Source organism: Halichoeres trimaculatus, unplaced genomic scaffold (assembly GCF_033239565.1).
Source record: "Halichoeres trimaculatus isolate MK-OKI-2021-1 unplaced genomic scaffold, fHalTri1.1 fHalTri1_scaffold_14, whole genome shotgun sequence".
Classification (NCBI taxonomy): domain Eukaryota; kingdom Metazoa; phylum Chordata; class Actinopteri; order Labriformes; family Labridae; genus Halichoeres; species Halichoeres trimaculatus.
The window spans coordinates 3534710-3557411 of record NW_027437192.1 but is presented as its reverse complement, the minus strand read 5'-3'; the positions used below and the strand labels follow the sequence as shown (position 1 = coordinate 3557411).

The following is a 22702-nucleotide window of genomic DNA, read 5'->3' as shown; positions in this document are numbered from 1 at the left end:
CTGACACCGGGTTAACTTCACTCAGCTTGCATTTACATGAAGTCTCCCCTAGAGGGAGGCATAACCCTCAGATCTCCCAGCAGAGTCAGAGAAAGCCTTGATTTAGAGTCAGATTAAGAAAGTCCAACCACCCAAAAACCTTCTCTCAGAGCAGATCAGGTTAAAATAATGAGAATCAGGGAAAGGATTGTGGGTTAAAAAAAAAAAAAAAAAAAAAAGATCTTGATGCACCTGTGAGTTTAACCATAAACTGAGCTTCTTTCTGTAGCTTGTATCTGGAGCCTCTCTGGTCCTGAGCTGGATTACACGTCAGATTGAAGAAAAGGAAAACTGCATGAAGGAGATTATTTTATGTTTTAAGGCCTCAGAGAACATGTTACAGCGTGTCTCAGGATTCAAACCCGAACATGAGTCTTGGTCATACTTGAAGCTGACTCCTTCATTCTGTGCATGGTCAGGTCATGATGTCAGACTAAAGACACTCCCCCAAGATGCTAAAAGATAAACAGGACAGGATTGCACAAAGTACAAAACTGCCTCTCCATTTCAATCATGAATTACTACGTAGAAGACGAGATGAAAAAGTTCCTGTTGATTCTTCTTTTCTTTCACCTTTCATCCTCAGGTAATGTTTAAGTCTATTTTTCTTCCATAAGATGTTTTCTTTACTTTTCACCTGATCTGCATTTTGTGCTGAACATAAAAATGATAAACTTTCTTTTCTCCTGTGTAGAAAAACACTCGCTGAGGTTTTTCTGTGCTGGATTCTCTGGGATCCCAAACTTCCCTGACTTTGTTCGAACTATGGAGGTGGACGAAATTCAAGCTCTTTACTATGACAGTAAGAAAAGGTTCGAACCAAAACAGGAGTGGGTGGAAACTTTAATGCAGACTGATCCAGACCATGTGGACTGGTACAAAGACAGGTGTTTTGAAATCCAGCCTAACCGCTTTAAAGCCTGGATTAACTCTTTTATGAAGAGCTTCAAACAGACAGAAGGTAAGTTACACTAACCTTATGTCTTATTATATATCATCATTATTTTTAATCTTTATTGGGCTGCTACCAGGGGCGTGGTTCTGCAGAGGGTCAGAGGGATTGTTGGCAGATTCACTTCTTCACAGTAAGACACAGACTGGATCTTATAAAGTCTGCTCAGAGAGTTGGAGTTGCAGAATCTGTAGAATCCAAAGCATCAGAAAAACAAACTCATGTTTCAGCTCCTTTATTTCTACTGGTGCCATCGTCTGTTGGCTAAATGCTAAATTCAGTTTCTCTCCCTGCTCTCTCAGGTGTTCACATCTTACAGATGATCAGTGGCTGTGAGTGGGACGATGAGACTGGAGAGGTTGATGGTTTTCTAAAGTATGGTTACGATGGAGAGGACTTCATATCGTTTGACGTGAATACTTTGACATGGATCGCTCTGAAACCAGAGGCAGTTCCTACAAAACTGAGCTGGAACGCTGACATAAGTAGAATACATTTTAATAAGCAGCAATTCTTGAAAGTTTATCCTGGGCGGCTTAAGAAGTATGTGGACATTGCCAAGAGCTCTTTGATGAGGAAAGGTATGATCACATGACCAAGTTTAGGATCCTCATGAAAACACTTTGACATATTTTCAGCTACTTTTTTCTTTGTACTTCTTTGTCTTTTATTGCATGTTTTCTTTCTTCTTCTCCCTCAGTGGTCCCGTCAGTGTCTCTCCTCCAGAAGTCTCCCTCCTCTCCAGTCACCTGCCACGCTACAGGTTTCTTTCCTGACAGAGCCGTGATGTTCTGGAGGAGAGATGGAGAGGAGCTTCAGGAGGACGTGGACCACGGAGAGATCCTCCCAAACCATGATGGAACCTTCCAGATGAGTGTGGACCTGCTGAAACCTCCAGCTGAGGACTGGAGGAGCTATGAATGTGTGTTTCAGCTCTCTGGTGTGAAGGAGGACATCATCAGCAAACTCCACAAAGATGTGATCAGGACCAACCATGGTGAGTGTGTCCTCTGCTCAGGCTGAGCTCCAGCAAACAGTCACCTATTTCTCGCCTGTTTACCTGCTCATGCTGTGCTCTGTGTTGTTTGTGTTTTAGTAACCTGGATGGTGCTCTCAGCTGAAGGTACTACTGTTTTTGTCTGTTTCTGTCTTATTATTCGCTCCTCCAGTAAATCGCTTATTAGACCTCCTGAACTTGCTCAAAACTCCCCAAAATTGGCACACACATTATAAGCGCCCAAAATTTCCATATAATATGCTCAGCTTTAAAAATGTCATAGAATGATTCCCGACAAAATGTCCTACAAAAATACATGTTTACACATATTTGGGTAAAATTATGGCCTCTGTGACGGGGTTGTTCCCAAAAATTTTGTGAATTTGAATCCTCCCTCTGCTGCTGCAGCAGTTCCGTGATGATGGCACACTGATTAGGAGTTCTGTGATGATGAGACATACTGATTAGGAGTTTCGTGCAGCTGGTCATGTGACTCAGCAGAGGAAATAATACATGGTATCAACTGTTATAGCACTAAGAGGGACAGAAAGGGATGAAACCCTGACTGTGGAGGGAAAAACAGGTGTGACAGACCAGCAAAAGGGACCTGGCAAGAGTGCAAGGACCTGTCCAATGCTGCTTTTAGCTTTAATTAGGGTCCTCGGCCTGAGCCAGGGCACCTTCTAGCAAGAGCTAGAAGGTGCCCTGGCTCAGGCCGAGGACACTATTGTTCCTGCTGCGTTTCTTTTTTCTTCTTCCCTCCTCCAGTGAATCGCTTATTAGAACCCCTAAACATACTCAAAAACTCACCAAAATTGGCACACATGTTCTATGCGCCCAAAAGTTTCATTTGATACCAAACATGACCCCCGACATCCCATAATAATCTCTCTAGAGCCAAAAAACCTCTAAAAAACACACTTTAACGGCCCTAGCTTGGGCTACGAATGTCGTAGAGAGATGAAACCAACACCAAAACGTTCCTCTCATTGAGACGCACAAAAAAGGTGGGAGGTATTTTCTCGTAGCTCCAACAGGAAGCCGGCAATTTGCCCGCCAAAATAAGAGTTTTCAGAATTTTTACCCTTTCTGCTAAAATTATCTCCTCCGAAACCAAAAATGGAACAGGATTGAAAATTGCCTCACATGACAGATCAGACCTGCTCTACAAAAGTTGTGAAGGAAGTTGCTATTTCGGGCCCGGTTTTCGAATGGCGAGCGCTCAAAGTCGCCGACTGCCCCATGTTAACAGATGGGAGAGCAGCCTTCGCTGACCAGTTGGGCCTCTAGACAAAAAAGTAAAAGTCGCACAGCTTTAAAAATGACATGGTTGGATTCCTGACAAAATTTCATACAAGAAATTTGTATTTTAACACAGATTAGGTCAACATTCTGGCCTACGGGATGAGTAGTTTGTCCCTTTTTTGTGAATTTGATCCTTCTCCTAAACTACTGCACTTCTGTGATGATGTCACCCACTAATTAGGAGTTCCAAGCATGCAGCTGCTGGTGATGTCACACAGCATAGCAGAGGATACGTTGCCATGGTATCAACTGACTCCCCAACATCCCATAATATTCTCTCAGAGCCATAAGGCTCACTAAAGCCTATTCACACCAAAACAGCCCTAACTGAGGCTAGGAATGTTGTAGAGAGATGAAACAAACGCCAAAATGTTCGTCTCTTTTTGTTGGACACATTGGAGGGAAAACCGGCAGGAGCCCGAGGACCCGTCTAACGCTGCTTGCAGCTTTAATTTGTTGTTGTTGTTTCTCTGCAGAGGATCCCACAGATGCTGCTGTTGGTGTGGGTGTGAGCCTTCTTCTTCTTCTGCTCCTTGTTGCTGCTGGTGTTGGATTTGTGTTTTACAGACAGAGGAAAGGTAAGAGTCTCTCAGGTGTGCTGATGATTCTTTACTCTGACATAATCAGAGAACTAACGCTGTGTTTGTCTGACCTCACAGATACTAAAACCAGGACTGAGAGCCCTGAAACTCTGAACCCTGAAACAACATCCATGAACCCACCATCCTGCTCAGAACCAGACCAGGACCAGGAAGAAGAGTCTTTAAATACTGAACCAGTTAGTTAACATCTACTGAGGGGGCTAAACCATCACTGGACCAACCAGGTAGAAGACAGGATATTTCTGTAGATTTCTCTGTTTCTACTCATGTTTGTATTTCACAGGCAAACATCTCTGCTGGTTCAAAAGAAAAGATAAGATTTTGTTCTTCTAGAAGGAACAAGGAAAATCAACATCCAAACAAGAGTGATTTGTGAACAGATCTGGACTTGAAGAAAAACAGAAAGAACTGGTTCATCCTGTTCCTCGTGATCTCAGCGAGACAGTTCATACAACTTTACCTGTGTCATTTTTTTTCTTTGTTTTTAATTCTGGCATGTGTGGACTGCTAACTTCCTGCAGTCTTGGTTTGGTCCTTCCTGAAATACAGAACCACTACGCCCCCTGTTGTCTGCCAGTCTAAGGAGCAAAAACACCTGTGACTTTTCTGAGGGAGACTGCAGGTAGTTTGTAGACCAAACATGTTAAGATTAAAAAAACAAATCACACTGAGAGATTCAAAAGAATGATCTTATTTCATTACACAGTTTCAGAGCACATGAACCTTTTGGGCCGCTCATGATCTTGTTTGAGTTGTCGTCCAGTTGTTGGTCAGACTCAGAGGGTGAGCAGAGAAACAAACACCTGGGTTAGTTTGACTTTAAGGTAAGGAAAGTAGACTCAAACAGGCATGGAGACTTCTTTCACTTTCTGCCTGAACTACTCAAAGACAACCTGGATCATTGCTACACCAAGTGTACCGTTAACGTCCACAGAGGCGCTAACATCAACATAAACATCTCTGTCATTCACTTCAGAGCTTCTGTGACTTATTTCTCCTGTAACTACAGTGAAACAGAAGCTGTAATATATCTGTTTAATGTGCAATTTAACAAAACAAATCAATATATTTCAGTTAATGTCATGTTTTGCTCTTTTTTCCACATGTATTTCCTGTTTGTAAATATTTAAATGTGTGTTTCCTGTGAAAGCTCCTGAGCAGTAGAAGTGATTTTATGATTTTTTTAAATTACAGATTTCTTTAGCACATTTATCTGTGATACAGAGATTAGAAACATAATTAAAGTTATCTGGAATAACATGCTTTATTTCTTTTGATGCTGAATCTCCTTCTTTCTATCAAAATTTCCAGTTTTCCAAAGCATTTTCCCTCCTTCAGTGAGTCACATGACCAGCTGCACCGAACTCCCAATGAGTGACATCATCAGCAACTGCTGCAGAGGGAGTGAAATTAATTAAAATTTTGCAAACAACTCCTGAGATTACGCACTTTTACAGAAATCCATGTAAAAATATGACATTTCTGTAGGGACATGATATCAGGAATCCATCCAGGTCATTTTTAAAGCTGTGCGACTTGTCCTTTTTTGTCTAGAGGCCCCAATGCGGCAGCTTGCTTGGAGCTGTTTCTTCTGCTGCCATTCATTGTAATGATGGGAGCTGAGAAGGCTTCTTTGGGGTTCAGCGACTTTGAGGGCTCGTCATTTCAAAACCGAGTCCTAAACTTTAAAATCCCCAATAACTTTTGTAAAGCAGGATCTTGTCTGTCATTTCAGCGATTTTCAAGCTGATACCACTTAAGGTGTCAGAGGAGATAATTCTTAAAGAAAGGGTTAAAAACGTGGGGAAATTTTACTTTGAAAGGTAAATTGCTGGCTTCCTGTTTGAGATAGGTCAGGGGTGTCAGTGTATGATTTTTGCGTCTCAGTGAGAAAAACATTTTGATGTTTTTTTGATCTCTGTTTGACATTCCTGCTGGCCACTAAGGCCATCTTAGTGTCCCTAGGTGGTGCTATTGAGCAAATTCTGTGATGTTGGGGGTCAAGCTTGGTATTATATTGAATTTTTTGCCGATCCTGAGGTGTGTGCCAATTTTGGTGAGCTTTTGAGCATGTTTAGGGGGTCACATTCAAGCTCAAAGAGCGGAGGGGAGAAGTAGCAGAAGAAGAGGAAACAGAGTAAACACATTAGGGCCCTCTCCTTTCAGGCAAGGATCCTCATTAAATTCACTTGAGGTTAGAGTTGAGCTCAAATAAAAGAGGGTTTTATTTGTGTCTCAGTTTGAACATTTGAATGAGCCTGTTGAGTCTCTTTGAGTGAAGTGGAGTGACCACGCCTTCCCTCAGGGAGGAGCTTACCTTTATTTCTAGTTCAGCTCAGTAAAATTTTGACCATCTAGGACCAGGAGGACTGAACAAACCTGGGAGAAGAAATGAAGACCTTTTTACTGTTGGCTCTGATGAGCTGCTCCACATTTTCAGGTAAGATCAGATTTTACATTTCTTCTATAAATCACCTGAAAGCAGCTTTACAATAAAGACAGCAGCTCATTACTGTCTCACTGAGAGGGGGCTGATTATAACACGGTTCAATTTATGACCATCAAGTTTGACCTTTCCATCATTTTTATGTCATTAACAACGTGGGAAAACAGCTACACATCAACTTTAACTTTTGTCCCTCTAAACTGTTTTAATGTCTCCAGCTTTCAGTTCAAAGTGGGTCCTATGATTTTGTCAGTTTGATTTAATTTATTTTATGCTGAATTTCTTTCAGACATTTGTTCAAACTAACAAACAAAAACTGCATCACAAACACAGGTGTGTACACACCTGTGTTTCTGTGTCACGGGCAAGGGGCGACATCTTGGTCGGTAAGAATGATGCCTATAAGGAAGTTCTAAAAGTTGCTGTTCATCGAGAAACAGCTTGAGGCTGGCTGCAGAAAGATCAGAAGTCACTCACACACCCAGCCATAGAAACAGACTTTTATGGCATGAATAACACATTTACAGCCTGGTTCAGAAAAACGGCTTGGGTCTAAAACGCCGACCTCACTATCCACACAAACTCTACAGTGAGTGAATTTTATTCTACCTGTGCAGTTTAGTAGGTATCAGGATCATTTGATTTTCCAATCACAGGCACAGCTCAGCTCATGTGACCAGCAGGCACCCTGTAGCTGCTTGGAGAAAAACTCACAGACGGCATCATAGCAAATGTGGCTGTGTCCGCAGATTGGCTTCATTTCACGGGTTCAGGAACAGACGGGTGACGTTACGGAGGCTACGTCCATGTTTTATACAGTCTCCACAGTCATGTGCACCTCTCTGGAACACACTAGCTGTGTCCCAATTCAGGGGCTGCAGCCTACAGAGGCTGTAGCCTTGGGAGGACCCGGCCTTTGTAGCCTGTGTAGACCGCAAAGGTCTGGTCTACGAAGCATTTCCTGTTTGTCACCCTCGACATCACACAGCGCCGCCCTCACCTGTCAGGCTTACATTACTTTTAAACACAAGTAAACCAAAACCTCACATTTAAACAGGATGATTTTTACTTTCTTTTTATTACTTTGCGTTGTTATAATAATAATAATAATAATAATAATAATAATAATAATTATTATTATTATTATTATTATTATTATTATTATTATCCCTATTGATATCGTATAAAACCACCATTTACATGAGAGTAAAGCAACAAGGTACGTTTTCAACGTTTGATCAAGTGCTGGGGGGATGATAAATAAATAAGTATAAAATAAAAGCTGCTGAAATGATTTAATGTCTTTTTTGAATTCCCTGTTAAAAAAAAAAAAATTTAAAAAAAATTTAAAAAACACCAAGTAAGTTTTTTCCCAAGAGAATTTACATTTATGAACATATTTTTATAAAATAATGAGAAGATTGATAAAGAACTCTTTTTCCTCTATATTACTTGAAAAGAGCCCAAAACAGCACATTTTCACACAGAAAAACAAAATATTCTTTGATGTTTTAGAAACACTTCACATAGTTGTTGCCAGAAATCCTTCATATCAGGATAAAACAAGACTACTTTTGGAGTTCGGCCGTGTCCATCATGTTTGGCGTTCATGCGCAATGAATCTTGGGATATGTGAGGCTATGAAGGATTCACCAAACCTGTCCTTCGCGGCCCCCGAAACGGAGGACGGATTCGTCGGCCGCATTTGGAGGAGCCTCCGTATTGGGACAGCCTCCGACGCACCGCTGTGACGTAATCGGTCTTCAAATCCAGCCTCCGTAGGCTGCAGCCCCTGAATTGGGACACAGCTACACTGTTAAGCTACAGCAGTCCATGTGAGGTCATTTTCTCAGGACTTTGACAGATTGTTTGAACTTAACTGTGCCACTGGAATGAACTGTATCCTTTAGCACATAACACCATTAAGTAAATAGATAAGAGAAGCTAAAAGGAGGTGGAAAGAAAAGGTCTCAGTGTAGCTAATGTTGGGCAGATGCGTCACAGTAACTCCACCATCCTCTCATCTTATCATGTTCTGAACTGAGTGTTGCAGCACAAGGGAAGGTAACGCCACCGGGGAATTCCAAGCAAAAAAAAAAAAACTTAAACTACACACTGGTTAGGGGTGTGTACAGAGGAGCTTACGGAGCCCCTTAGGTGCCACAGAGAACAAAAAATATAAATCGTGCGCACGAGATACTAAAACATGCACACAGTATATTAAATCGTGTGCACGATTAAGCTAAAACGTGCGCACGCTTTAATTAAACAGGCATGCGACAACAAACAGCCGGGCTCATCAGTAGATGGCGAAAATGCCCCATAATATCCACTCATCTCCTGGACCCTGTAATTGTTCCTGTATGAAATCAATGACACGGCCCAAATCTGAGTACTCTTTGCGCCGGCTGAGCCTGTTGTCGCTCAGTATGCGCAGCAAAGTTCTCCGACTTAAGATTATTCCATCTTTCATGGCAAGAGCAGCAAGAATGTCATTATGTGACATTCCCAGGTGGAAGTACAACTTAAGGAGCTCACTTCTTCTCTCCATTTTGTGTGTTTGTGAACATCCGATGTCACTACTGGAAGCCATAGGGGACAATGACAAAGACAAGTCAAAAATGGTAAATAACATTTTTTCGTGCGCATGAGATACTGAAATGTGTGCACGTTTTAGTATCTTGTGCGCACGATTTATATTTTTTGTTCTCTGTGGCACCTAAGGGGCCCCGAAGGAGCTTGAGACCAGAGTTGACAAAAAAAACAATTGTTTTATTACCAGTTCTTAAAATGGCAAAAAATGGTAATGGTAAAAGTAGAAGGACTGGTTGGATAGAGGGCATGTGGCTGAGGCCTACCCAGTGCAATGGGTCTAGGAGAGGGATCCCAATAAAGAAAAACTAATTGAAAACAACCTAAACACACACACACACACACACACACACACACACACACACACACACACACACACACACACACACACACACACTCTTGTAAAATAACTCAAATAAGGCACACACACAACCAAAAAAAGAGGGAACCCCCACCGAATGCTGAACATATTGACTTTGTTTGTTGTTCAGTGAAACACTCCCTAAAGTACATCTACATTGGATCATCTGGACTCCCAGACTTCCCAGAGTTCTCTGCAGCTGCAGTGGTTGATGAAACTATGGTGGCTTACTGTGACACAAAGATTCATGTCAAAGAGGACTGGATGAAGAGTGTGTTTGACAATGATCCCCAGCAGCAAGAGCGCTACACTCAGGAGTGTCTGGTGAATATGCCTTCCTGGTTCAGAGCAACCATCCACAACCTGAAGCAGCGCTTCAACCAAAGTGGAGGTACGTAGCTGTCATGATCTTTAAACATATCAGTCCTTCAGGTTAATGTACTGTTGACATTAATGAATTCACTACATGGTCACAGCATAAAGGCTGCTTTACACAAAGAGCATCAAATAAATTTAAATACAGTAGAAGAGTTGATTTAGTTAAGAAGTTCAATTATAAAATTGAAACTCATAAATAATACTCAAAAATCTGTATTTTAGAAAGCTTGAATATTAAATAAGACATATAAAAATAGATAGTTATCACATAAATGTTTTGAAAGTATGAATCTTCATAAGCACTCTATACTTGGTTGGGGCTCCTTCTGCATGAATTTAAGCATCAATGTGTGACACAGAGGAGATCAGTGTGTGGCTCTGCTGAGGTCTGTTTGTCTCTCTCAGGTGTTCACATTGTACAGACAGTGACCGGCTGTGAGTGGGACGATGAGACTGGAGAGGTGAACGGTTTTGACCAGTACGGTTATGATGGTGAAGACTTCTTATCATTCGACCAGAAGACGTCTACATGGATTGCTTCCAGACCACAGGCCTTTAGCACCAAACTGAACTGGGATGCTGATAAAAACAGAGAAAACCGAAACAAGTTTTACTTCACTAAGGTTTACCCTGAGTGGCTAAAGACGTACATCAAGTATGCAAAGAAAGCTCTGACGAAATCAGGTAGTCAGCTTGTTTGATGGTCTTATTCACAGATAGATGGTGTGGTGGTCTGTACATTCATTAAAAATTGTTGTCTATATTTTTTCAGGTCAAAAGGCTTTACACACCATTTTTCTGTCCTGTGTCCCTCCTTCTCCCTCAGTGGTCCCGTCAGTGTCTCTCCTCCAGAAGTCTCCCTCCTCTCCAGTCACCTGCCACGCTACAGGTTTCTTTCCTGACAGAGCCGTGATGTTCTGGAGGAGAGATGGAGAGGAGCTTCAGGAGGACGTGGACCACGGAGAGATCCTCCCAAACCATGATGGAACCTTCCAGATGAGTGTGGACCTGCTGAAACCTCCAGCTGAGGACTGGAGGAGCTATGAATGTGTGTTTCAGCTCTCTGGTGTGAAGGAGGACATCATCAGCAAACTCCACAAAGATGTGATCAGGACCAACCATGGTGAGTGTGTCCTCTGCTCAGGCTGAGCTCCAGCAAACAGTCAGAGTCCTCATCATTAAAACTGTCACAGAGTTTGGATCAAAAAGAAAAAGGAGGACTTTTCTTTATTTGTTGTTGTTGTTTCTCTGCAGAGGATCCCACAGATGTTGCTGTTGTTGTGGGTGTGAGCCTTCTTCTTCTTCTGCTACTTGTTGCTGTTGGTGTTGGATTTGTGTTTTACAGACAGAGGAAAGGTAAGAGTCTCTCAGGTGTGCTGATGATTCTTTACTCTGACATAATCAGAGAACTAACGCTGTGTTTGTCTGACCTCACAGCTACTAAGCGGCGTGAAACCTCAAACCCAGAAACAACATCCATGAACCCACCATCCCGCTCAGAGCCAGACCGGGACCAGGAAGAAGAGACTCTAACATCTACTGAGGGGGTTAAACAGTCACAGCTCAGCTCTGATACCTGTGTTTGACCTTTACTAGCAGAGACATTCACTGTAGGGTTGAGGTCAGGTAACCATTCCAAGACTTCTTCTGAGGCGGAGTCTTGGTGGACTTTGAGCTCTTCTTTGGATCCGTTCTAAGCTGCAGCTTTCTCACAGGAAGCCTGACTTTTCCTCCTTGAACCTCCTGCTGCTCTATTGAATCCATCTTGCTCTTCACATGCTGTTGCTTTTCTGGGCCTGAAGAAGCAAAGCAGCCACAGAGCATCACAGAGGCACCGCCATGCTTCACTGTAAGCAGGAGGAGGAAGAGCCACATTGATTCTTCCTCTTTCAGTCACACCGCTGATTAGTGGTGCAACGGATCACAAAACTCACGGATCAGATCGTTCCTCGGATCAAAGGTCACGGATCGGATCATTTTTTGGATCAGCAAAAAGCAAAAAAAAAATAAAAATAAAAAAATGAACAAGTTTTGTCTGTTTTTTAAACACTTTAATTATTAAATTAAATATATAAAAGTAGTGCACAAGGCATATCTTCTTTATGACATAGTTATTAATGAAAAACAATTTAAAGTGCAATATATAGGCATATCTCCTTCCTTTAAAATGTAACAATGAACCAAAAATCAACTTAAAGTGCAACAGCAACATAAAAAGGCATATCTCCTTTTAATATTAGTTGAAAGAACATAAATAAACACTCTTGAAAGGGGCAACTCTTATATTTCTATCACTTACTGCTATGAGGCCTACATCCTACATTGCCATCTAGTTACAGACCAATAGCTTTGACTTCAAATATTTGTAAAGTGATGGAGAGGATGGTGACGGACAGGTTAAATTATGTGTTGGAGAAGAAAGGTGTATTTGCAGGATATCAATGTGGTTTTAGGAGAGGAAGAAACACCATGGATGCTGTGATTAGACTAGAGGATGAGGTAAGGAGGGCTCAGGCTAACAAGGAATCAGTGATTGCTGTATTTTATGATTTAGAGAAGGCGTATGATATGATGTGGAGAGAGGGATTGCTGATTAAACTGGACAAGTTGGGAGTAAGTGGAAAAATGTTTAATTTGATCAGAGATTTTTTGACTGATAGAAAGATTCAGGTTCGGATTGGATCTGTATTGTCCAGTCAGTTCCTAGTTGGTAATGGAACTCCTCAGGGGAGTGTCATTAGTCCTCTTCTTTTTACTATTATGATTAATGATATTTTTGCTGGGGTACAGGAGGACATAGGGAGGTCCCTATTTGCTGATGATGGTGCTCTGTGGAAAAGAGGGAAATGTTTGGAAAATGGGGTAAAGAAGGTACAGGAAGCAATAGATGAAGTGGAACAGTGGGGGCTGAATTGGGGTTGTAGATTCTCAGTGGAGAAGATGAAGACTGTGTTCTTTACACGGAAGAAGGTGAAGGATGGTCTCAGGCTTCAGTTATATGGACAAGAGCTGGAGAGGGTTGATTCTTTTAAATATTTGGGGGTGGTATTTGATGCTCGGTTGACATGGGAGAGCCATATTAAGAGGATAGGAGAAAGGGGGAAAAAGGTTCTAAATGTGATGAGGTGTTTAGTTGGAAGGAGTTGGGGTGCTAGTTGTGAGGCTTTGAGGGCAGTGTATGTGTCTCTAATGAGGTCGGTGCTGGATTACTGCTGTTTGGTGTATGGGTCAGTGGCCCAGACACATCTTAGGAAGCTTGATGTTCTGCAAGCCCAGGTATTAAGGATTTGCAGTGGGGCATTCAAATCCACATCAGTGTCTGCTCTACAAGTGGCTATGAATGAAATGCCATTGGAAATAAGGAGGGGACAGCTGATGGCTAATTATTGGTCTAGTTTGCAGGGACATGGAGATTCTCACCCTACTATGGGGGTGCTAAGGGACTGTTGGGAAAATGGAAAAAGTAGAAAAAAGAACTTTGGTCGGGCAGGTAAAGAAGTGGCAGAAGAGTTTGGAGTAGGTAAGTTACGATTATGTCCATCTGTGGTATATCCAGTTGTGGCTCCCTGGATGCTGAGGTGGCCAGTGGTGGATTGGTGGCTGTTGGAGAAGAAAAAGTCGGGAAGGGGGGTGGATTTGGTAGGAGTTTTTAAGAGTCATATTCAGGTTTCATATAGGGATTTTATTTTGATATTTACAGATGGATCGAAGGATTTGGAGACTGGCATAACAGGGTTTGGAGTAGTTGTGCCAGATAGGGGGGTGTCACTTAACAGAAGGACTACGAACAGACTGAGTGTGTACACAGTAGAGATGGTTGCTGTGCTGGTGGCGCTCAGATGGGCTGAGCATGCTAGGGTAGAGAGGATGCTAATATGCTGTGATTCTGCTTCAGTGTTAACTAGCTTAAAGTCCTTCCATTCTGGAAGCAGGCAGGGCTTGTTATATGAAATTTTGATGTGCATTACTCGGTGTATGAATCAGGGAAGTATTGTAAGATTTCTGTGGGTCCCTGCTCATGTAGGAGTGGGGGGCAATGAAGAGGCAGATGCCTTAGCTAAGAGGGCTCTAAAGAAGGAGAAGGTTGAAATGCATATTCGATTAAGCAAAGCAGAGGCAAAAGGGATAATTTGGGAGAAAGCAAATCAGCTGTGGCAGACTAGATGGGATAAGGAGGAAGAGTCAGTGGAACATGTGTTACTGTGGTGTAGGGCGTATGAAGAATATAGGAGAGAATTGAGGAGCAAAATGAGGAGTGTGGGGATTCTGGGATTTGAAATGAAGGATATACTTAGTGAGGGTGGTGGAGCTACTTTAAAGATGGTGGTGGAGTTTCTCAAGAGCATAAGGATATATGATAGATTATAAGGATTTTTTTTTTTTCAAATTGTGACTATTATGTATTTGATCATATTATTATCAAATTAAATAGATTTATTTGTTTATTTATTTTAATTATTATTATTATTATTATTATTATTATTATTATTATTATTATTATTATTTCATTATTTTATTTATTTGTTTGTTTATTAAATTATAGTATTTTGGTTATTTAGTAGTTAATTTCCATTTATTTACGTAGGACAAGAGAGAAGTAGGTAGGGTCATTGGAGCCTGGCCCACTCCGGGGCCAGAGGGTGGCGGTAATGCCCGTTTTAAGGTGGCCAACCGCCGTTAAACACCACAAAGAAGAAGAAGAAGAAGGAAGAACCAACGTGAGGCACCGGTCATGAGTAGGATTAGTCGTCTGTCCTGAAGAAAAGGATTTCTCGGGGTTATTTTGTGGTGATGGCGGACTCTGGAGCTAGACCTGAAGGTCCAAAAAGGTTCAGGACCAAAGAGCAGATCAAACATGAACGGGACAGTGATCGAGCCCGGGCTAAAACACAGGTCAACCTCGGCGATGCTTTCAACAGCTGGAGGGAGCTAAGGCGGTCAAAGGGACTGAAATCAGACCCCGAGTTGGCCCTCTTCCTTCTCAACGGGTTTGTAATGCCTAATTTATTTTTATATTCGCGGTTTGACATTTTATTTCACCGCAGTGACTGCTGGGAGCTCAGCCAGGGCAGCGCGGCTAGCTCTAGCCAGCTAGCTAGCTCTTTAGCTAGCTGTAGAGCTAGCCGTGCTGTTTAGTCATCACTCACACGTTCCAGCGCGTGCAGTAAAATGATTGGCTAACCACTGGAGCATTTAGTTTGTTATCGTGGGATGAATTTATGTTTGTGTTATTTCTCATGAAGAAGTTTGATAAATGAGGCCGTAGATGTTTTACTCCTCCACCCTAAAAGATTTCAGTCTGCTGCTCAGCTCAGTGAGTTGTTCAGGTTATAGATCACACTAAAGGTGGAAAAAGTTCTGAAATGACTCATCTTTGTCTCAGTTTTTCATCAGTAAAACTCACAGCATAGCAGGCTGTGCAGACTTGTTGATGTAAATGTTCTTTATTTATACAGCCCTTTACAACAACCCTTTCAGTGAACCAAAGTGCTTTACAATAGTTGGAAGAAAGCAATAAATAAGTCAATTAAAAACAAAAAGAGGCAATAACAGCGATAAAAAAACAATAAAAGCAATGAAAATAATAAAAACAATAAGATCAATAAAATACAATGGAAAAAAAGTAAAAACAGACTAAAAGTAAAAGTGTAGTAAAAAATACATAAAGACTCTAGTTACAGTAAAATACAACAATAAGGATTGTGAGCGGTATAAACACCAGCTATAAATTAACGTAATTTCTAGTTTCATAAAGAGAAATTAAACACAACATTAAAGCAAATCACACTATCTCCGGCACATGTCCTAAATTTTAAAAATGATCAAATAATTTCTCGTTTTCTTCTTGTTGTGGGAGTGTGGATAAACCTTTAGTTTCATTTGTTCTTTCAAGCTTTATTCGTCCTTAGCTTACATCATTCCTGTAAAAATGTAAACTACAACTGTTAAAAAGTGGATGCCAACAACAAATGAAAGTTGAGATAAAGTCTTGAAACTTTTTTAAAGGTTTTTGAAAAAGTCTTAAAAAGGCATTGAAATCAACCTCAGGATTTTAGCATATACCGTGTATAAGAGCATGGATGGTCATTTCAAGGTTGTGGTGATTCAAAAACATTTTAACTTTGGCCAGAAGACAAAGCTGGAAAAAACTGGTTTGGACAATGCTGTTTATTTATTTGTCGAATTTAAGTTCAGAGTCAAGAAACACTCCCAGGTTGCTGACATTTCGACTGAGTGTTGGAAACAAGGATCCAAAGCCAGTCACCCAGTGTTCCCAAACATGATGTACTCTGTTTTATCATTGTTAAGGTGGAGAAAATTCTGGGCTTATTTCAGCAATACAGGAAATCAAAGAACTCTGAGCCCTTTGGCTGTTTGACTTCACTGGCAGATACATTTGCAGATCATCTGCATAACAGTGAAAGGAGAGGTTGTTCCTGGCTATGATTGACCCAAGAGGTAAAATATATAAAGAAAAAAGAAAAGGGCCAAGAATAGAGCCCTGTGGTACCCCACAGGAGAGAGGAGCACTTGAGGAGGACAAGTCACCAACCGTAACAGGGAATGTTCTGCCGGATAAGTATGATTCAGACCACTTCAGTGCCGTACCGCGAATGCCAACATAATCACATAGGCGTGACAGGAGGACTGAATGGTCCACTGTGTCAAAGGCAGCTGAGAGGTCAAGCAACACTAGCACAACCAGAGATTTGGTATCTACTGCCCAAGCTATATCGTTATGTACTTTCAGGAGCGCAGACTCCGTGCTGTGACGAGACCTAAACTCAGACTGGAACTTCTCAAGGATTGAGTTGTTCTCCAGAAATAATTGTAACTGATTAAAAACAACTTTTTCTGAAACCCTTGACAGAAAGGGCAGATGAGAAATAGGTCTAAAGTTAGACATCACTGAGGGGTCAAGGTTAGGATTTTCATCACCTTAGGAGGGACAATGTCCAGTGGGCAATTTGTAGGTTTTAAAGATTTAACAACGTTGCTTAGAAAGGAGAGAGAAACCATCTCTGTGATCATTATTCTTTACCGCCTGCATGATTTGTCTTATTTTGTGTGGTGCAGAGCAGGGGGAGCGCTCTCTACGCCCTCTGAAGGAGCTCATCGAACAGTCACTGACGTGGATGATACAGTGCCTGAAGAAACACCATCAGAGCATGAAGAAGAAGACACATCAGAGTTCCCAGACCTCATGGCTGTGCAGGATGAGGATGACCTCACTGAGAAGAGCGCGTGCATCGCATACGAGGAGTGTTTGAGAAAACTGGGCTCGTTTCTGCAGCTTCCCATCCAGACGTGTCCTCATGTCGATCCCACCACAAAGACAAAGTGCAGCTGTTGTTCACCGTTTGAGGTGGGAATCAGCAGGAGGGGCACTGCATTCATCATGGAATGGGTAAGCTCTGTTTAAGACGTGAAGACAGACCCATTGAGAAGCTTCTAGTTGTGGTTAACTGAACGACATGTGCTCCTTTCTTTGTTCTCCTCTCTGACAGAGCTGCTCCAACGGTCACAGTGTGTGGAAGTGGAACTCTCAGCCTCAGCTCAAATTTGGGATGCAGTCCGGAGACTTAATGTTGTCCAGCAGCATTCTTCTCTCAGGCAGCAGCTACACAAAGGTCGGCCTGTTATTCAAACACATGAATATGGGGATGGTGGTGGACACGACGCTCCACAGCATACAGGACTCCTCCATGAAGGGCTACTGGCAGAGGAAACGAGCAGAGGTCCTCGCTCGGCTAAAGGAAAGGAACAGCGTGACCGCTCATGGTAATTTTAGTTTCTATCCATGTTTAACCAGAAACATCAAAATCTGTGATAATATCCAAGGACGTGTCAGACAAGATATTAAACGCAATCATTTTTTGAAAAAGAAAAGCGAATGAAAGCTTTGATGAATCTTTTCTACAGGTCTGTGTTTGTGAAGTCAGCCATCGTATCCAAAAATCTTTGATTTAAAAGTCCCATATTCTCCTCCTTTCCTGCAGTTTAATCTGGATCATTGATGTCTTCATGAAATGGTAGTAACATGTTTTGGTCCAAAAATAAATAATAATAAATCAAGCACAGCAGCATTGTTTCCAGGCTCTCATAGCCCCTCTGTTCAGAACGCTCTGATTTAGTGGGCGTGGCCTTCATATGTAAATGAGCCACCGCTGATACCGCCCCGCTCTTCTACGTCACTGAGAGCGGCGCCACGAGCTCCGAGTGCACAATGTTTAGAAAACAGAGAAGCTCGTTTACTGTAACATTACAGGCTAAAACAACAGGCTAACTGCAGCTAAAGTTAGCATCCTGAAGCTAACACAGAGACAGGGGGGACACTGAGGAAAAGCTCTTCCATTTGCTCCACAGCACACAGCATTTAAAATACCCACATTTCCAGGGTCCGAGGTTTGTTGGAGGATGGTTGGTAATGCGCCTGGATTCAGGACCAGTCTATTGGCTAGCCCTCTGTTGGACTGTCCAAAGTTGGAAAAGCAGTCGGCCGTGAAGTGACTAGCACACACATGCACAGTTTTACTGAGTGTAGCTGGAACATTTCCTGATAAATGAACTCTAGACACTTAGTCTGTCTTCTTCTGAGATGGGAAGCTTGAGCATGGAGCTATGAGGCTGTTTACAGCCAAAAACAGAGCAGTGATGGCTACTGGAGCAGCAGCAGGGAGCAGTTTTGGGGGTATCTTCTGTGGTGGACCAATCAGGTCAGACTTGCTCCTGATTGGTCAAAAAAGGGAATAGCTGACGTCGGCAAACCCCCAAAATCCAAACAGCTCGTTTTAGGTCAGGAGTTTACATTCACAAGCTCTACTAAATACGGGTTTTGTCATTAAATATCACATTTTGTGGGCTGGGAGGAAACACAAAGACCCACAAATTTCACTAAAAGACTTAATGAAGTGATTTTTGTTTAATATGGGACATTAAATTCAGTGATGCATCTTATGATCCTGAAGGTCTCAAACTTAAAAGGAGAAGAGATTGTAAACACTTCTGTAGAGTTGTCCTGGCTTTGCTGGAACCTTTTGGATGTAAACAGGAAGCACAGTGCTTGGGTTTATTTGTTTACAAAATTTTCTTTAAGTGTAGAAATCGAGTGTGTTTTTGCAGGAAACATATTTAATGATAAAAGTAGTAAACAATAAGAATAGCATGTCTGAAAATGTGAGTTTAACTTCTCTTAATTTGGTTTTTAACACAACTCTCCTCTGTGTCATAGAGTTTCCTGCAGACGTCCAGCAGCTGCAGATGAAAGAGGAGCCTCCTTGGCAGGAGGACCAGGAGGACAGTGAGCCCCAGCACGTCTCAGAGACCATCCAGGACGGAGAACAGCTTCAGGGACCGAAGGAGGCTGCTACCAACACACTCCCTTTGAATGTCGTCACTGTGAAAAATGAAGAGGATGAAGAGAGACTTCATCTCTTTCAGCTTAACCAAAGACAGACTGATCAGATGGAAACTGGAGATAGTGACGAGGACCCAGAATCAGACAGGAGCTCAGATTCAGAGAGCTCTTCAACACCAGAGATTGAGGTCATGATTGAAGACTCCTCTGACCCTGACACTGATGACAGCGATGATCGCCGGTGGTCCAGAGAAAAACAGTCAGGGTTAAATTCTGATGAAGTGCGCGGTGAAAGCTTTAACCGTCAAGAAAATCTGATCGGACACAAAGTCGTTCACACTGGAATGAAACCGTTCTGTTGTTCCGACTGTGGTAAAAGGTTTGCAACAAGTCATTATCTGATCAGGCACAGAGAAATTCACACAGGAGAGAAACCATCCAGTTGTTCTGATAATGGGAAAATATTATCCCAGAAAAATCAGCTGAGACGTCACATGACAAATCGCAGACAGGGGAAACCCTTCAGCTGCTGCGAGTGCGGTAAAAAGTATTCAGATAAAGAAAGACTGGATGTTCACATGAGGTTTCACACCGGGGAGAAACCGTTTAACTGCTCTGAATGTGGAAGGAGTTTTAAACACAAGCACATTCTGAACACGCACATGATGGCTCACATCGAAAGGAAACTCTTCAACTGCTCCGAGTGTGGAAAACAGTTCAAACATGAGTATCTCCTGATCAGACACACACGGACTCATACAGGAGAGAGACCCTTCAGCTGCCCCGTTTGCCATAATACATTCAAACAACAATCACACCTGACTTCACATATGCACATTCACTCAGAAGAGAAACCTTATAGCTGCTCTGACTGTGGGAAAACATTCAACCAGAAGTCCGTTCTTACCACACACATGAGGGTTCACACCGGAGAGAGACCCTTCAGCTGCTCTGTCTGCCAACAGACATTTAGACAAAAGGGACATTTGACTACACATATGCACGTTCACACAAAAGAGAAACCATTAAGCTGCTCTGAGTGCAGTAAAAGCTTCTACAACAAATGGTATCTGACTGCACACATGAGAGTTCACACGCGAGGGAAAGAGAAACGCTACAGCTGCAGCGTCTGTGACCGTAGATTCACCTGGTGGTTTCAGCTGAAGAAACATAAGTGTGTAGGCGGTCGAACTTCAGAGCTTCATCAAAACCAAACTAAGGAAGGAGAAGAGGCAGAGGCGGACACAGATACAGAAGATGATGGAGACAGCAGGGGAAGTTCATCACAGGAGAGGAGCTCAGATTCAGAAAGACTTCAGCAACCAGAGGCTGAGATCAAGACAGAATTTAATGATCCATGACTCTCTGCTCTGACTCGTAATCTAATCCAGTCAGCTGGAGTCAGAGAAGCTTGTTTACTATTGGAAGCTGTGGTGAGTTTAATGATAACTCAGTCGTTTTTGTTCTTCCGTGTAAATTTATAATTCAGTCAGCTTTGTTATCACTGATGAAAAGAAATGAAGCTTTAGTTGATGATGATTTAATTATTTAGACAGGAGTGGGAAGTCACTCGATGGAGCAGTTTGTGTTAGGAAGACTTACTGAGGCCCTGATGTTGCATTAGCCAAAGCGCTAGCAGAAAAAACTTCTTCCTGCAGAGTGTGTGTAATTCTTTATGTTGATGGTACGGAAGCGTATTGCATTCACTCGAAGAAAAAAAAACAACTCAGGTTTTTCAGAGTAATTAATTCTTCGGTTTGTTTTTGTGGTGATTAATTTTGTTTTTCTGATTAATATTTTTTTGTTGGTTTGTTTTTTGTTATAATTTTCTCTGTTTTTCGTGGTAACTTTTTCCTCCTGTTTTTAGGAGTAATTTTTTTTTCCTGAAATATTGAGCTACTTCGAAATCCCGTGAGAACCTCCAACCTGCAGACGACTCCCGTGGATGTGCGGTGGCATTGCTTCTACACTGGAAAGCCGGTAGAAAGTTAAGGATAAGACATATATGTGCCGAACAGGATCTCTGATCCGTGCGGAACACAGGAGCCACCACACATCCACCGGAGTCTCTGCAGGTTGGAGGTTCTCATGGGATTTCGAAGTAGCTTGATACTTCAAGAAAAAAAATTACTCCTAAAAACGGGGAAAAAATTACCACAAAAAACAGAAAAATTGTAGCAAAAAACAAACCAATACAAAAATATTAATCAGAAAAACAAAATTAATTACCACAAAAAACAAACTGAAGAATAAATTACTCTGAAAAACCTAAGTTTTTTTTTCTTCAAGTAAATGCAATACGCTTCTGGTGGACTATCGTCTTTTTTTTTTTTTTTTTGCACTGAAATTTACTTGGACAAACTGCCCAAAATGCGTTGCCAGCGACATTTAAGGGGATTTGAGTCATGGTGCTCAGCAGATGAATTAATGAATTAATTGAGTTAAAATTTTTAATCAGATTAATCATGATGATGGGATTAATCTGATTAATGCTAAAAGCTGCTTCCTGTGCTTTTTATTTACTGATGGGATACCTCAGCCATGCACCTCACGGTGATAAAAAATATTTAAATCCTTTACTTTGATAAGATGAAAATCTGAGAAGACCAGCGTCTTCTCCTTTTTCCAAACCACAGATGTACGACCAAAGTGCTGTAAATGTACAAAATTTAAAAGTTTAATAAAAGAAACTCCAAACATCAGACTTCCTCTGAAAGGATTTATTGCATCTTTCCATTTAAACTTATAAATCAAGTGTTAGTCCAGGGACTTCACGAGCCAAAGATGGAGACGGTTTGATATTTTAGCACGCAGTACACAACACGTTTCATATTAATCAGTCCTGTTTCTTTATGGAAATATCATTTCTGCAAAGCTCAAACAAAATTACATAGTTGTGTAAACACTGGGACACACAGTGGGGAAAATAAGCATTGAACGAGTCAACTTTTTTTCTCATCACATTTATTTCCAAAGCTGCAATTCAAACAAATTTTCTACCAGACATTGGTATTAACTCAAATAATCCACACATGAAAAGAAATCACAATGTTCAGGTTCATAAATAATGATTATGGTGAATTAAGTATGATAACACAGGAAAAAAGTATTGATCACACCATCGAAAGGCTGTATACTTTGGCAAGGAAATGCACCATACCACCTGAAATCTGTCAGTAATTATTACTTGAACTTCCAATTAGTGCAAACCAACATCAGCTGGGCTAGAGCAAATTGATGATCCTATAAAAAAGGTGTTTTTTTCACCAAGCAGTTAAATACCACACACCTCATGATGGGTAAAGGCAAAGAGCTCTCTGAAGACATTCACAACCTGATTGTTGCTCAGCATCAGAATGGAACTGGTTACAGACTTATATCAAAGCACCTGAATATTCCAGTCAGCACCGTTGGGGCCATTATTGACAAGTGGAAGAAGCACCACCTTACCATCAACAGGCCACACACAGGAGCTCCTTGAAGATTTCTGACCAGGGAGTCAGAAAGATAGTCAGAAGAGTATTCAACAAGCCAAGGACCACCCTGAAAGTGCTCCAGAAAGACTTGGAGGCAGCAGGTACAATTGTTACAGAGAAAACAATAGGCAATGCACTCCACCACCATGGCCTCTGTGGACGCTCAGCCCGCAAGACTCCATTCCTCAAGAAAAGG

At 41.7% G+C, this 22702-nt stretch overlaps 3 protein-coding genes across 3 annotated transcripts in view; all 3 read left to right on the top strand.

Annotated features, from left to right (window-relative positions):
* The window catches only part of LOC141803279 (major histocompatibility complex class I-related protein 1-like), a 34856-nt gene extending 23598 nt beyond the window's left edge, over positions 1-11258 (top strand). The window contains exons 2-6 of the mRNA XM_074687240.1: positions 9425-9685; positions 10078-10356; positions 10499-10795; positions 10927-11028; positions 11110-11258. Coding sequence (XP_074543341.1) covers positions 9425-9685; positions 10078-10356; positions 10499-10795; positions 10927-11028; positions 11110-11258 — 1088 coding nt within the window. The remainder of the gene's footprint in view (positions 1-9424; positions 9686-10077; positions 10357-10498; positions 10796-10926; positions 11029-11109) is intronic.
* Positions 577-4090, top strand: LOC141802840 (major histocompatibility complex class I-related protein 1-like). Its single transcript, XM_074686610.1, has 6 exons — positions 577-628; positions 728-1000; positions 1294-1572; positions 1692-1988; positions 3770-3871; positions 3953-4090. The coding sequence occupies exons 1-6, from the start codon at positions 577-579 to the stop codon at positions 4078-4080; spliced, it is 1131 nt and encodes a 376-aa protein (XP_074542711.1). The 3' UTR covers positions 4081-4090.
* Positions 11259-14312: 3054 nt separating the features above from the next.
* Positions 14313-20792, top strand: LOC141802824 (uncharacterized). Its single transcript, XM_074686586.1, has 4 exons — positions 14313-14660; positions 16750-17080; positions 17181-17454; positions 18905-20792. The coding sequence occupies exons 1-4, from the start codon at positions 14464-14466 to the stop codon at positions 20389-20391; spliced, it is 2289 nt and encodes a 762-aa protein (XP_074542687.1). The 5' UTR covers positions 14313-14463; the 3' UTR covers positions 20392-20792.
* The last annotated feature ends 1910 nt before the right edge of the window (positions 20793-22702 follow it).

Coding starts and splice junctions, on each gene's coding strand:
- LOC141802840 (XM_074686610.1), top strand. CDS start 577: ATGAAAAAGTTCCTGTTGATTCTTCTTTTCTTTCACCTTTCATCCTCA. Junction 629..727: donor TCACCTTTCATCCTCAGGTA/ATGTTTAAGTCT, acceptor TTCTTTTCTCCT/GTGTAGAAAAACACTCGCTG. Junction 3,872..3,952: donor GTTTTACAGACAGAGGAAAG/GTAAGAGTCTCT, acceptor CTGACCTCACAG/ATACTAAAACCAGGACTGAG.
- LOC141802824 (XM_074686586.1), top strand. CDS start 14,464: ATGGCGGACTCTGGAGCTAGACCTGAAGGTCCAAAAAGGTTCAGGACC. Junction 17,081..17,180: donor CTGCATTCATCATGGAATGG/GTAAGCTCTGTT, acceptor CCTCTCTGACAG/AGCTGCTCCAACGGTCACAG. Junction 17,455..18,904: donor GAACAGCGTGACCGCTCATG/GTAATTTTAGTT, acceptor TCTGTGTCATAG/AGTTTCCTGCAGACGTCCAG.